At 40.5% G+C, this 15,182-nt stretch overlaps 1 protein-coding gene across 1 annotated transcript in view; it reads left to right on the top strand.

The window, feature by feature from the left end:
- LOC106575145 (thyrotropin receptor) overlaps positions 1-15,182 on the top strand; it is a 36,704-nt gene that overhangs the window by 17,445 nt on the left and 4,077 nt on the right. Inside the window, exons 6-9 of the mRNA XM_045723680.1 lie at positions 1,305-1,382; positions 1,736-1,804; positions 2,480-2,557; positions 3,894-4,082. Of these exons, the coding sequence (XP_045579636.1) occupies positions 1,305-1,382; positions 1,736-1,804; positions 2,480-2,557; positions 3,894-4,082 (414 nt within the window). The remainder of the gene's footprint in view (positions 1-1,304; positions 1,383-1,735; positions 1,805-2,479; positions 2,558-3,893; positions 4,083-15,182) is intronic.

Raw genomic sequence — 15,182 nt, 5'->3', positions numbered from 1 at the left:
AGGTTAGGAGAACATACGCAGCAGGTTAGGATCATTAGGTTAAGGTTAAGAAAAGGGTTAGGGCTAGCTAAAATGTCAAAATTGTCCACGACGCCACTTGAACTTAATGTATCTAGCTACAACCAGATCTGCTCTGAGAACAGTCTTGGTTCTTGATTCTGCACGCAGAGCGGGGACAGAGGAGCAGCTACAGAGAAAGTTATTTCTGATGGGATGGGAGTGATTTTTATCTGGACGGACAAGAAAGTATAGACCTGTTGCGGGATCATGACCATACGGGATTTTTTTTTTTACAAGAATTCTATTTTTACTCCCATTGTGTCAACCTCTAGACCCGATGTCTTAATGTCTTGCTACTCCAGCCACTTAAGCCAATTGTAGACAGGTAAAATAAAGGCCGTGGTGCTGAGACCCAGGAGTATCTCTATCCCGTAGAGATCCTATTAAATTACTAGAGGGGCTATGTCATAAACCCTCATATTGGTCAGGGAGAAATCCAAACAGGTCAAGTTGGAATGAATGGCAGTAGAGGCATAATCCTGATTTTACTATGCAGGAGAATAAAAGTGATGTATCAGAAGTGGTATAATATAATTATTGTCAACTTAATATTGTCATATAATATAAATATAGTTTATACAGCTAATTGAGCTAATTGAAGCGAAGGTAGCCTACTCTTTTCCGACGTGCAAAATGTTATGATCCTAAAACTGTCTGGCAAGCTAGCTAACAAACAGAGTGCATTTGAAAAAACCATGGTTGACCAAAATGGCTGACCTTTATTTACACTTTAGTCATTTAGCGGATGTTCTTATCCAGAGCGACTTACAGGAGAGATTTTTTACCTAGTCGGCTTGGGGCTAGGCTACCTGCCGCCACATTTATCCCGTCATAAGTAGGTTGATGACCATTCTACTATTCTAATTCCAAGCTCTATCCCCCCTCTGTTCACCGTCCACCATGGAATTTCCTCTTTGTGAAAGAATAGAATCTGTAGTTGAGCCAGTGATTTAAAACAATGTTTCCAGTCATTGCATCAATAACATTGTTGCATTACTAGCTCAATAAAGATTGGCCATTGGGACTGGTAGATAATAATCAGAACAGACATTCACCAACAGACATTGATTGTATGTCATTCGTCATTTCTCTCTCTCTCTCTCTCTCTCTCTCTCTCTCTCTCTCTCTTCTCTCTCTCTCTCTCTCTCTCTCTTTCTCTCTCTCTCTATCTCTCTCTTTCTCTCTCTCTCTCTCTCTCTCTCTCTCCCTCTCTATCTCTCTCTCTCTTTCTCTCTCTATCTCAGGGAAATTGTGGATAACCTCTTCATCAGAGAAATTCCTGCCAACTCATTCAATGGGATCTCAGAGAATGAAATCACCCTGTAAGTGAACTGTGGATTGTTTAATCTGGTTTTGAGTCTGCTGTACATACTATGTGTATGATTGGAGCTTGGCCTATTTGATGATCCATTTCCTCTGGTCGTTAACATACCAACTCAACAGCTCTGTCCTAGTAGGTGGTATCACAAATGTTCTCTCAGAGAATTACTATTACATCATGTCAGGGTTTAACAGGTCAGTGCAACCTAGCTACAGTATATCTCTCTGGCCAGATGGCTGTGTATGTAACAGAAGAAACTAGGAAGATGAAAGACGATGCTGTAACTCTAGTCAACACCTGTATTTGTATTTGTATTTATTATGGATCCCCATTAGCTGCTGTGTTGTTTGGCAGGATGCTGAACAGCAACGGTCTGACGGACATCCAACCCTACGCCTTCAATGGAACCAGACTGGAGGAAGTGTATGTAGTAATAGTAGTAATACTAATGGATGCATATAGCGCCTTTCAACCAACTGTACTTTAAATAGTAACGGGGAATCTCACCTCATCCACCACCAATGTGTGGCACCCACCTGGGTGATGCATGGCAACTATTATTGTGCCAGAACGCTCAGCACACAACAGCTAGCATGGTGAAGAGGTGAGTAGTGACAATGTGATTTGCGGAAGGGGAGGGGGGGGGGGGGATATGAAAAAGACTATCTGGAGATCTCTTTAGACAATTTGCCTGAGTATTTTACTGACAGAAACTCTTACTGGCAGAAATAAAACTATTGGTTTAAAGGCAGGGGTTATAAAGCATTATCATGACAGGGGTTATAAAGCATTATCATGGCAGGGGTTATAAAGAATTATAACAGCAGGGGTTATAAAGCATTATAACTGCAGGAGTTATAAAGCATTATAATGGCAGGGGTTATAAATTATTATAACTGCAGGCTTTAAGTAAAGTGTGACACAACTGTTTACTCTCACTGTCTTTGTGAAGCCGGCATCAGTGTGCTAACTTAGCAGTATTAGCTTAGCAGTATTAGCTTAGCAGAAGCTGTTCTTCTCTCCATTACATTAATAACCCTTTCTTCCATTCTACACTCTTCTCCTCTCTTTCACGTTCTGTCCATCTTTTCTATTTAGGTACCTCTATAGGAATGTGGATCTGGTGCGGTTGGACGAGAGGACATTTTCTGGCGTGATCAGCGGGCCAACTCTTCTGTGAGTGAAAGGCTTTTACTCTTGACCTCTTAAGGATCCGACCATTTTTTTCAATTTTCGCCTAAAATGACCTGAAGCAAGAATATGCATATTCTTGATACCATTTGAAAGGAAACACTTTGAAGTTTGTGGAAATGTGAAATTAATGTAGGAGAATATAACACATTAGATCTGGTACCATCATCTTTTAAATGCAAGAGAAATGCAATAATGTATTATTCCAGCCCAGGCGTCATTTTTATTTTGGCCACTAGATGGCAGCAGTGTATGTGCAACGTTTTAGACTGATCCAATGAACCATTGCATATCTGTTCAAAATGTTGTATCGAGACTGCCCAAATATGCCTAATTGGTTGATTAATACATTTTCAAGTTCATAATTGTGCCCTCTCCTCAAACAGTAGCATGGTGTTTTTTCATTGTAATAGCTACTGTACATTGGACAGTGCAGTTAGAGTAACAAGAATTTATGCTTTCTGTCCATATCAGATATGTCTATGTCCTGGGAATTTGTTTTGTTACTTACAACCTCATGCTAATCACATTTGCCTACGTTAGCTCAACCGTCCCGCAGGGGGGACACCGATCCCGTAGAGGTTTTAAGAAATCGGAAAGATGTTGGAAAGACATCAAGCCATGCAACTGTGCCAAAGTCCCCTAATCCCTTTCAGGAGCCTTTTTATTCAACTTTGTCTGAAAAGTTTTCCATTCAAAAGTGCAGGAAGTGGCCTCCCAAGTGGCGCAGCGGTCTAAGGCACTGCATCGCAGTGCTAGACTTGTCACCACAGATCTGGTTTTTAATCCCGGGCTGTGTTGCAGGTGGCCGTGACAGGGAGACCCATGAGGCGTCACACATTCGGCCCAGCGTCGTCTCGGTTAGGGGAGGGTTTGACTGGCTGGGATGTCCTTGTCCCATCGTGCTCTAGCGACTCCTTTTGGCAGCCGGACACAGTGCACGCTGACTTCGGTTGCCAGTTGTACGGTGTTTCTTCCTACAAATTGGTGCGGCTGGCTTCCGGGTTAAGCAAGCAGTGTGTCAAGAAGCAGTGCGGCATGTCAAGGTCATGTTTCTGAGGATGCAAGGCTCTCGACCTTCGCCTCTCCCAAGTCTGTATGGGAGTTGCAGCGATGGGACAAGACTGTAACTACCAATTGGATGTCACGCAATTGGGGAACAAAAAGGGGTAAAATGTACAACAATAAAAAATGAAGTGCAGGAAAACACAGGAGATTTCACATTCAAACTGGAAACAACCAAAACACATCATTGTTGTTGGGTTTTGTTGTGAGCTGAGAATAGAAAGTGAATTCCGCTCCCCTCTTCTGTTCCCCCCAGAGACGTTTCCGAATCGAGAGTGAACTCCTTACCCACAATGGGTCTGGAGGCTGTTCAGAAACTGAAAGCTAAAAACACTTGGGCCCTCAAGAAACTACCCCCCCTGAGGGCCTTCCAGCATCTGCAGAGTGCTGAGCTCACCTACCCCAGTCACTGCTGTGGACTGAGCAAAGTGAAGAGGAGGAGAGGGTAAGAAATAAATAACTTTTATACAACAGACCAGTTTCCCACGCTCCTGTTTACCGCTTCTTTCACCGATGTGTGTACATGTGTGTGTGTGCACGTGTCTGTGTGTACACGTGTGTGTGTGCATGTGTCTGTGTGTGTGTGTGTGTGTGTGTCTGTGTACACGTGTGTGTGTGTGTGTGTGTGTGTGTGTGTGTGTGTGTGTGTGTGTGTGTGTGTGTGTGTGTGTGTGTGTGTGTGTGTGTGTGTGTGTTGGGGGATGCTGAATTGGGTACTCAGAATAGGGAGAACAAAATAACTCTTAAAATAACTCACTACGATCTACAGATGCTGTCAAGTGTGGTTTAAACGTTACAAAACAGTTTTTTAGTAAAACACACATGGGAGCATGTGTGAAAAAGTGTATAAAAGTCCTCTTTTATATTTTTGCCGTACATATTATTTGACCTTTGAAATCAGTGGATGTGTGGATATCATATTTTGTTAGTTGCTTTAAATGAGGATTTCCCAACCCTGTTTCCTGGAGAGCTGCACTCCTGTAGATTTTCAATCCAGCATCAGTAATAACTAACCTGATTCAGTTTATCAACCAGTTAAACATTAGAATGTTAGAAAGGTGTGCTAGATAAGGTTTGGAACAGCAAAACTAAGTGACAATAGCTCTCCAGGAAAAGGGTTGGGCAGCCCTGCTCTAATTAAACATTAAGTCCCAGTGTCCATGGATGAATTATTTATCCCGACCTTACATTATGCAGGAAGGTGTCATCAAGCAACATGTATCCAGCTCATTGACTACTATAGAGCCAGCCTCTCCATATCCATATACCTCTCCTCTTTTCCTATACATTAAGAATGAGGAGTCATTTGTGGTGGAATTATTGTAATCAAGAAAAATTGACTTTTAACATTTCTTCAAAACAATCAAACTGTATTATTTAATTAGCGCAGTAATGGAGCTGGTCCTTAATCACTCCTGGAGGTGATCACTGAGAACTCAACCAGCTGGTCGGTAATCACACCTGGAGGTGATCACTGAGAACTCAACCAGCTGATCGGTAATCACACCTGGAGGTGATCACTGAGAACTCCACCAGCTGGTCGGTAATCACCCCTGGAGGTGATCACTGAGAACTCAACCAGCTGGTCGGTAATCACCCCTGGAGGTGATCACTGAGAACTCAACCAGCTGGTCGGTAATCACCCCTGGAGGTGATCACTGAGAACTCAACCAGCTGGTCGGTAATCACCCCTGGAGGTGATCACTGAGAACTCAACCAGCTGGTCGGTAATCACCCCTGGAGGTGATCACTGAGAACTCAACCAGCTGGTCGGTAATCACACCTGGAGGTGATCACTGAGAACTCATCCAGCTGGTCGGTAATCACCCCTGGAGGTGATCACTGAGAACTCAACCTGCTGGTCGGTAATCACCCCTGGAGGTGATCACTGAGAACTCAACCAGCTGGTCGGTAATCACACCTGGAGGTGATCACTGAGAACTCAACCAGCTGGTCGGTAATCACCCCTGGAGGTGATCACTGAGAACTCAACCAGCTAGTCGGTAATCACACCTGGAGGTGATCACTGAGAACTCAACCAGCTGGTTTGAGCCACAGCATTTTATAGCAAAGTCCATCCTCCTTCAGTTTACATGACACAACAACAGATGTATGGAATGGGTCACAAGGTTAAGATTTGTATGAAAGATACTTATAATTCACAGCAGACAGAATCTGCTGTAAAAAAGATGAGAACTCATTGTGTAGAGACCAGTGTCTTCCCCCCCAACTCCATACTGGAGCCATCTCTCCCTGATTACTGTATAGAACAGAAACATTAACTCATGCACCAGAATGCGGTATCCCCAAAGACATGGTAAATCTCCCAGAGGCCCATCCTCAGTAGAACACACACAGATGAGCGTTCTAACAACCCCTTATTCTGTTGCAATAAAACAACCATTTGATGCAATAAAAGTATTTTTAACATAATCTTGCAATTTTGCTTTCACATTCCCCCGTTTTGAGAGTCCTCTCAACTTAAAAGAACATTTCGAGATTTAAGAACATTCATTCACATGTAGAAAATGCATACATTCTACATTAACCAAGAAGCATAAAAGCAATAACTCATTGTATGGGTTCCTGCACATGACCAGCTGCTATAGCACTGGCTTAGCCTCCTCCCAAGAAACTTAGCATTGTCTCCCATTTCAACCTCCAACACTTATTCTAAGCACTCTACCAATTTGTCTGGGGAGGTTATGATACACAGTCACCTGCACGAACCCATGAAGAAACACTAAAGATGCATACAGTTTATGAGATTCAAAGCTATATCTTCATAGACAGTGAAAAGCACATATTTAATGCAGTGCATGCAACAATGGAGTTTAATAAAATAAGCTTTAGTTATCTATCACACTCCAATGGATCAGCATGGTATGGTGGAAATAACTATTTCTATCCCGGAAACCAAAATTAGCATATCTTGTTGGACAAATCCAGGTAGTGACTCCTGGTTTAAGTAAAATGTATTCCGTTGGTGCCTAATGAACATGACCCAAGATAAGCATCATGATTCCACTACTTATATGGCAATGCCTATAGACGAAATAGATTAGGATCAGTTTCACTCTCCGGATCAGAGTTCACCCTCTCCATTCACCAGGGAATGCTGAGAATAGTGTTTAATTAATAACATATTACATATTTAATTCTTAACAACAATCAAAACAATCAATCCATAATACATGAATTGCTTCACTCATAATAGTTATTAAAACCTGTTAGGGATAGGGGGCAGTATTTTCACGGCCGGATAAAAAACGTACCTGATTTAATCTGGTTATTACTCCTGCCCAGAAACTAGAATATGCATATAATTAGTAGATTTGGATAGAAAACACCCTAAAGTTTCTAAAACTGTTTGAATGGTGTCTGTGAGTATAACAGAACTCATATGGCAGGCCAAAACCTGAGAAGATTCTATATGGGAAGTGCCCTGTCTGACCATTTCTTGGCCTTCTGTAGCCTCTTTATCGAAAATACAGGATCTCTGCTGTAACGTGACATTTTCTAAGGCTTTCATTGGCTCTCAGAAGGTGCCAGAATGTTGAATGATAACTCTGCAGTCTCTGGGCGAAAAACAGTAGGGGTTTTGGAGAGTGGTACTTCTGAGGACAATGGCACTGGTGCGCGCGTGCATGTGACGACTCCATTTTCTTCTTTCAGTGTTTGAACGGATACAATGTCTCCCGGTTGGAATATTATCGCTATTTTACGAGAAAAATTGCATAAAAATTGATTTTAAACAGCGTTTGACATGCTTTGAAGTACGGTAATGGAATATTTTGAAATTTTGTGTCACAAAACGCGCCGGCGCGTCACCCTTCGGATAGTTACCTGAACGCACGAACAAAACGGAGCTATTTGGATATAACTATGGATTATTTGGAACCAAAACAACATTGGGTGTTGAAGTCCTGGGAGTGCATTCTGACGAAGAACAGCAAAGGTAATCCAATTTTTCTTATAGTAAATCTGAGTTTGGTGAGTGCCAAACTTGGTGGGTGTCAAAATAGCTAGCCGTGATGGCCGGGCTATCTACTCAGAATATTGCTAAATGTGCTTTCACCGAAAAGCTATTTTAAAATCGGACACCGCGATTGCATAAAGGAGTTCTGTATCTATAATTCTTAAAATAATTGTTATGTTTTTTGTCAACGTTTATCGGGAGTAATTTAGTAAATTCACCTGAAGTTTTCGGTGGGTATGCTAGTTCTGAACAAAACATGCTAATGTAAAAAGCTGGTTTTTGATATAAATATGAACTTGATTGAACAAAACATGCATGTATTGTATAACATAATGTCCTAGGAGTGTCATCTAATGAAGATCATCAAAGGTTAGTGCTGCATTTAGCTGGGGTTTTGGTTTTTGTGACATATATGCTAGCTTGAAAAATGGGTGTGTGATTATTTCTGTCTGGGTACTCTCCTGACATAATCTAATGTTTTGCTTTCGTTGTAAAGCCTTTTTGAAATCGGACGATGTGGTTAGATAAAGGAGAGTCTTGTCTTTAAAATGGTGAAAAATAGTCATATGTTTGAAAAATTGAAGTTTTTGCATTTTTGAGGTATTTGTAATTCGCGCCACTCTATACCTGTCCCTAACAGGTTATCATACTAAACTCAAATCAATCCTTCAGTTTTAAAAATCATTCAATTTCCAAATCATAATCAAAAACCCAATTCATTATCCAACCCATATTTAGAATGACATTGCTCAGTGATTCAAATTGGTCCTATCACTCAAAGTCAAAAACCCTCAATTTAACACACATCAACATTGGCAGAATGTACATTTATATTAGCATCCAGTATAATTATTCTATAATTCTACTATTAACTTTCTTATCACGATTATAATACAGATCATATCTTAATGCATTCTTAATCTAAATGACTATAATTGTATGTAGTGTGTAGAACTCTACAATCAACCTGATATCTCCCCTTCAGGCACTCACTCTTCTGGCATCTTCATTGTCTTCTTCTGATAGCTTTACAGTTCAAAGTGGATGGCCCATGATAATGTCCCAATTTCAATGTCTCACCTGGGCCGCCACCACCCATTATGTTTTGTCCATTCATCAACCAGTATACCAGCAACATAAGAGACGTTTGGAACAGATTTCTCCCCATGCCCAATCCACGTGGACTTCTGTCACACTCCTGAGAGAAAAGACATGAGAGAAAAGCAATTGATAGCTCCGATCGGATGCTGTACACTGGTTGCTGGCTGAGGACTCAGGTCTCTTGGTAGAAGTGGTGCGGACAGGGCCGTATTGAACGCCTTTGTCGCTTTTCTTCAGCCCGTTAGAGGGGTTTTTGAGGAACACACACTTTTCGGTCCAATTATCTCTTACATGCATTAACACACTGACTGACGTCACCTTTCATGATAACCTTGAGAGGACAGATCAGAAAAACTGTTCAGTTCAGTTACATTTTGATTCAGGAAATCCAGACAAGCATTAACTATATGATAATTACTTTTACCAATTATTCTTAATACCAATGTCTAAACATGTGTCAAAGAGAATAACAACACATTCTATAAAATGTATTTTTGCAAATTGGCTTATACTCCCCATCACACTGTCAACTTCATCGCAGAGCCACAGGATCAGGAAGTTAGACCTATAACCCAACTGGAGAAATCCCAACAATCCAGCAGACCTAATCTGGTGAGATTTGTATCAAAACAGAACAGAACAAACAACACAAAAATACTCTTCTTCACATATCACTCAATACACTCCTATATATCACTCAAGGCGTGTAAACTTCAATCCAAAACCTCAGAGGACAGTTCCCTCCCCCATTTTGACACATAACTCCCCATGTGAGAAATGTATAAAAAAAAACACTACTACTGGTCAGAAAATAAAACAACATAATTTAAAATAACAAAATCAAATTAAAATCACTACCCTTAAGAACTCCATAAAGAAAAATAATTGTACCAATACGGTCATAGGAAAATAGACTTAAGGCCCTTAGTCAAAGGCAACGCCCTATCCTTCTTCACATTGGTCCAAATCACAAATATGGCTAAGAACTATAAACTTCATCATAATTATTAACATTACAAATGACCTTAAATTCATTATCCAAATGGCTTTCCAATGAGGGTGATCAAACCACACTGGAAAGTCAGGACAGAGGTCAGAGGTCATACAAACCCTTCAAAGACATACATTTCATATATCTCGTATCCCAGGTTTCTAGTACGTTTCTTTATGAAAAGAATTCACGTGTTTAATTAAAATTCAGAAAACAAAAAACATTTCTGTGTGTGCCCCTTTAAGATACCTTGGCACTAAGACAAATGGAAACTCACTAAACCCAAAGGAAATAGAACACACAGTAAATCAAACATAGTATTTTAAAAACACCAACAAATAGTCATAACAAGTGTGTTGTGTGTGGGTATTTGCAAACCTTAAGGTAAAAACACACAAAAATGGCTAGGCCTTATTTCATTTGGTAGTTTCGGCCTCAATCTCACTCCCTGCTCTCTCCAAGACCATAGCCCCGGGAAACATTTCAAAGAGAGACAATGAAACCCCCATTTTCCCAGAAAAAAACACAAAACATTTTGTTAGCATTCCCTCTACTACACCGATTCAGCAACCCAAAAGTTTCAACGACAAACAAAACCGGATAATAATGATAAATCCACTGAACTCCCTCAAATCATTAAATCGTTTGTTTTAGTCTACCTCAATGTTTATGCGCGCTTAATTTAGCATGTTCTACCCTTAGACACGGCAACATGTATCTCGCCACCGAGTCTAACAATTCACTCCCATATTATATTATAAGACTGGTCTCTCTTTTCCGTAACCATATAACATTATCCTGGTACAGTTACTAAATGTAATACTTAATTTTTTTCTGTCGCAAATACAGTACATTTCTGAGCGTAAGGAATCAGTGATATTTGTTCCCAGTGTCACGGTTGTCGTTGGTTAAGGAGGACCAAAATGCCGCAGGTATGTGTAAACTCATCTTCTTTATTATATGGAAAGAAGGAAAACCCAAAATAAACACGTATACAAAAGAAACACACCGACAATAACCAGTCCTGTAAGGCTTGATGCTATACACAGAACAATCTCCCACAATTAAACAGACAAACACACCCAACTAATATTGGACTTCCAATCAAAGGCAACACCACACAGCTGCCTTCAATTGGAAGTCCACCCCAATTAACCAAACATAGACATACAACTAACTAGATCAACATAGAAATACGTAAACAAGGAACAGTGCCCAAAAACCCCGGAATACTTAAATCAAATGCCCTTTTTAGAAAAACACCACCCCTAACCACATAAAACAAATACCCTCTGCCACGTCCTGACCAAACTACAATACCAATTAACCCTTATACTGGCCAGGACGTGACACCCAGGCATTTAATAAAAACTAACTGTTGCCCACTCTTAGCGATGATGTGGGCATGCCCCAAGGGTCAATACTGTTCAGCCTGTACATTAATGATCTGCATTCTGTCTGTACTGGGTCTGAAGTTCAAATGTATGCAGATGATACAGTGACATATGTGCATGCAAAGAGCAAAAAACAAGCTGCACAATAACTCACTAATGTAATGGTCCAGGTTCCAAAGTGGCTCTCATGGACTCATGTTTGCATCTCAATGTAAAAAAAAACAGTTTGCATGTTTCTCACAAAGAGGACAAGTGATGCCACTGAGCCAGATGTCTATGTGTCAGGGGAGAAGCTCCAGGTGGTATCTGATTTTAAGTACCTTGGCATCATACTTGATTCCAACCTCTCTTTTAAAAAGCAGATGAAAAATGTAACTCAAATAACCAAATTCAACCTAGCTAATTTCCAATAAATACGAAATTGTTTGACTACAGAGGTAGCAAAACTGTACTTCAAATCTATGATACTCCCCCACTTAACATACTGCTGGACTAGTTGTGCCCAAGCTTGCGGTACAACATTGAAACTCTTTCAGTCTGTCTGCAAACAGGCTCTCAAAGGGCTCGATAGGAAGCCCAGTAGCCATCATCACTGTTACATTCTCAGAAAGCATGAACTCCTGAATTGGAAAGTACACTGACGCATGTCTTGTATTCAAGATCCTAAATGGCCTGGCTCCCCCTCCTCCCAGTACTTTTGTTAAACAGAAAACCCAAACCTATGGGAAGCAGGTCCACAAGGTCTGCCATGAGATGTGACTGTATAGTCCCCTTAAGGAAAAGCACCTTTAGTCAATATGCTTTCTCTGTGAGAAGTTCCCATGTCTGGAATAACCTGCCATCAGACACACACAACTGTGACTAATGTGCACTGTCCCTGTACAAATACAAATAAACTCAAAGTCAATCCAATCTATAATGACAGGAAATTGTTTCACGTAATGGAAACATATTATAATGTTAGAATACATTAACTTCCTGCTCAAATTCACTGGTGTTACCTAAACTATAAAACCAAGCAACAATAATCAGCAACTGTCAAAGAATGTTTCTCATACATCTAGTTCAAATGTCCCACTGCCTGCTCGCTTTCAACCGCAGGTAATCTTTTGTACAATCTCAAGGCTCAATCCCTCTACTCATCATTTAACCTTGTATTGAAACCTCAGCTTTTCAAATTACTAAAATATCACATCATTAGAGCGCTATTAAAAACCCCACTAATAACATATCACCATTCACATTCTGTCAGCACTCGTTAAGTTTACATCAATTGCTCCCAATGATCACTAACCACTAATTCACACTTATGAAATGTCCAAGACTTTAAAAATAACATGTAATGCGCCAAATATATAAAATACATCAGTCAATCCATAAAAATAAAACAAACACATTTCGGTAGGCATAACTCTATCGCAATAACCTCTCCCCCATTATTAGAATTCATTAGATTTAGGTAACTGTCTCTTCTTTGATTCAGTTATGTAAATACAACACCATTCTCAATATGTTATTCCAGCAGACCATGTACAGTGAGGGAAAAAAGTATTGGATCCCCTGCTGATTTTGTATGTTTGCCCACTGACAAAGAAAAGATCAGTCTATAATTTTAATGGTAGGTTTATTTGAACAGTGAGAGACAGAATAACAACAAAAAATCCAGAAAAACGCATGTCAAAAATGTTATAAATTGATTTGCATTTTAATGAGGGAAATAAGTATTTGACCCCTCTCAATCAGAAAGATTTCTGGCTCCCAGGTGTCTTTTATACAGGTAATGAGCTGGGAGCTCCTAATCTCAGTTTGTTACCTGTATAAAAGACACCTGTCCACAGAAGCAATCAATCAATCAGATTCCAAACTCTCCACCATGGCCAAGACCAAAGAGCTCTCCAAGGATGTCAGGGACAAGATTGTAGACCTACACAAGGCTGGAATGGGCTACAAGACCATCGCCAAGCAGCTTGGTGAGAAGGTGACAACATTTGGTGCGATTATTCGCAAATGGAAGAAACAGAAAGAACTGTCAATCTCCCTCGGCCTGGGGCTCCATGCAAGATCTCACCTCGTGGAGTTGCAATGATCATGAGAACGGTGAGGAATCAGCCCAGAACTACACGGAAGGATCTTGTCAATGATCTCAAGGCAGCTGGGACCATAGTCACCAAGAACACAATTGTTAACACTCTAAGCCGTGAAGGACTGAAATCCTGCAGTGCCCGCAAGGTCCCCCTGCTCAAGAAAGCACATGTACATGCTCGTTTGAAGTTTGCCAATGAACATCTGAATGATTCAGAGGACAACTGGTGAAAGTGTTGTGGTCAGATGAGACCAAAATGGAGCTCTTTGGCCTCAACTCAACTCGCCGTGTTTGGAGGAGGAGGAATGCTGCCTATGACCCCAAGAACACCATCCCCACCATCAAACATGGAGGTGTAAACATTATGCTTTGGGGGGGTTTTTCTGCTAAGGGGACAGGACAACTTCACCGCATCAAAGGGACGATGGACGGGGCCATGTACCGTCAAATCTTGGGTGAGAACCTCCTTCCCTCAGCCAGGGCATTGAAAATGGGTTGTGGATGGGTATTCCAGCATGAGAATGACCCAAAACACACGGCCAAGGCAACAAAGGAGTGGCTCAAGAAGAAGCACATTAAGGTCCTGGAGTGGCCTAGCCAGTCTCCAGACCTTAATCCCATAGAAAATCTGTGGAGGGAGCTGAAGGTTTCGAGTTGCCAAACATCAGCCTCGAAACCTTAATGACTTGGAGAAGATCTGCAAAGAGGAGTGGGACAAAATCGAAATTGTCTCGCTATTTATGTTGAATAAATGAATCTTTCAATTTGAACTAAACAAGTTGTTAAAACGTTCAGTTTATATCTTAATCAAACACTGGCGGCCGCATGTATCCAAGAAAAACATACCAATAGTTGAATTACAATCTTTAACCCAGATTGTATTAAGTACCATAGACCCAATGCTATTGAAATGACGAAGAAATCCTGCAAATAACCCAATTTACAATTGTCTGTAGTCGTAACGTCAGGCACATAATAACGACACAATTCCCTGAAAAATAGCCTTAATTAAAGGTCCAAGCGTTTACCCGCAGAGATTCTCACATGCGCAAAAGGAATAGATTAGCAGTCAAACAAATTAAATCAACATCCATTGACTCAAATCCAGATCTTGCACCTTGTAATAAAAGCAGATCATCTTTTCTTTAGGCTTTAAGGGCAGTTTTCTCTAAATGTAATACCTGGACAGAAAATAATCCCATAAGAATTTAGACAATCATCTAAAGCGTTAACTTTATCTCTTATCAAATGATCCATAAAGAGGACCAACTCAGAAAACTTGTATTTATTATTTTCCCACCCGATGTACGTCTATGTCTGCGTGCGCAAGTTAGTACATTATTAATCATTTAGCTCCATCATTACTTCATCAAATCTCTAGTAATCGATTATACAGTTGAAGTCGGAAGTTTACATACACCTATACATTTAACCTCAGTTTTTGACAATTCCTGACATTTAGTCCTAGTAAAAATTCCCTGTCTTAGGTCAGTTAGGATCACCACTTTTTTTTTTTAAGAATGTGAAATGTCATAGAGAATGATTTATTTCAGCTTTTATTGCTTTCATCACATTCCCAGTGGGTCAGAAGTTTACATACACTCAATTAGTATTTGGTAACGTTTCCTTTAAATTGTTTAACTTGGGTCAAATGTTTTGGGTAGTCTTCCACAAGCTTGCCACAATAAGTTGGGTGAGTTTTGGCCCATTCCTCCTGACAGAGCTGGTGTAACTGAGTCAGGTTTGTAGGCCTCCTTGCTTGCACACGCTTTTTCAGTTCTGCCCACAATCTTCTATAGGATTGAGGTCAGGGCTTTGTGATGGCCACTCCAAAACCTTGACATTGTTGTCCTTAAGCCATTTTGCCACATCTTTTGAAGTATGCTTGTGGTCATTGTCCATTTGGAAGACCCATTTGCGACCAAGCTTAAACTTCCTGACTGATGTCTTGAGATGTTGCTTCAATATATCCACATCATTTTCCGTCCTCATGATGA

This window comes from Salmo salar, chromosome ssa09, assembly GCF_905237065.1.
Source record: "Salmo salar chromosome ssa09, Ssal_v3.1, whole genome shotgun sequence".
Lineage (NCBI taxonomy): Eukaryota > Metazoa > Chordata > Actinopteri > Salmoniformes > Salmonidae > Salmo > Salmo salar.
Note: the sequence above shows the minus strand (reverse complement) of the source record. Positions and strands in the feature narration are given on the sequence as shown.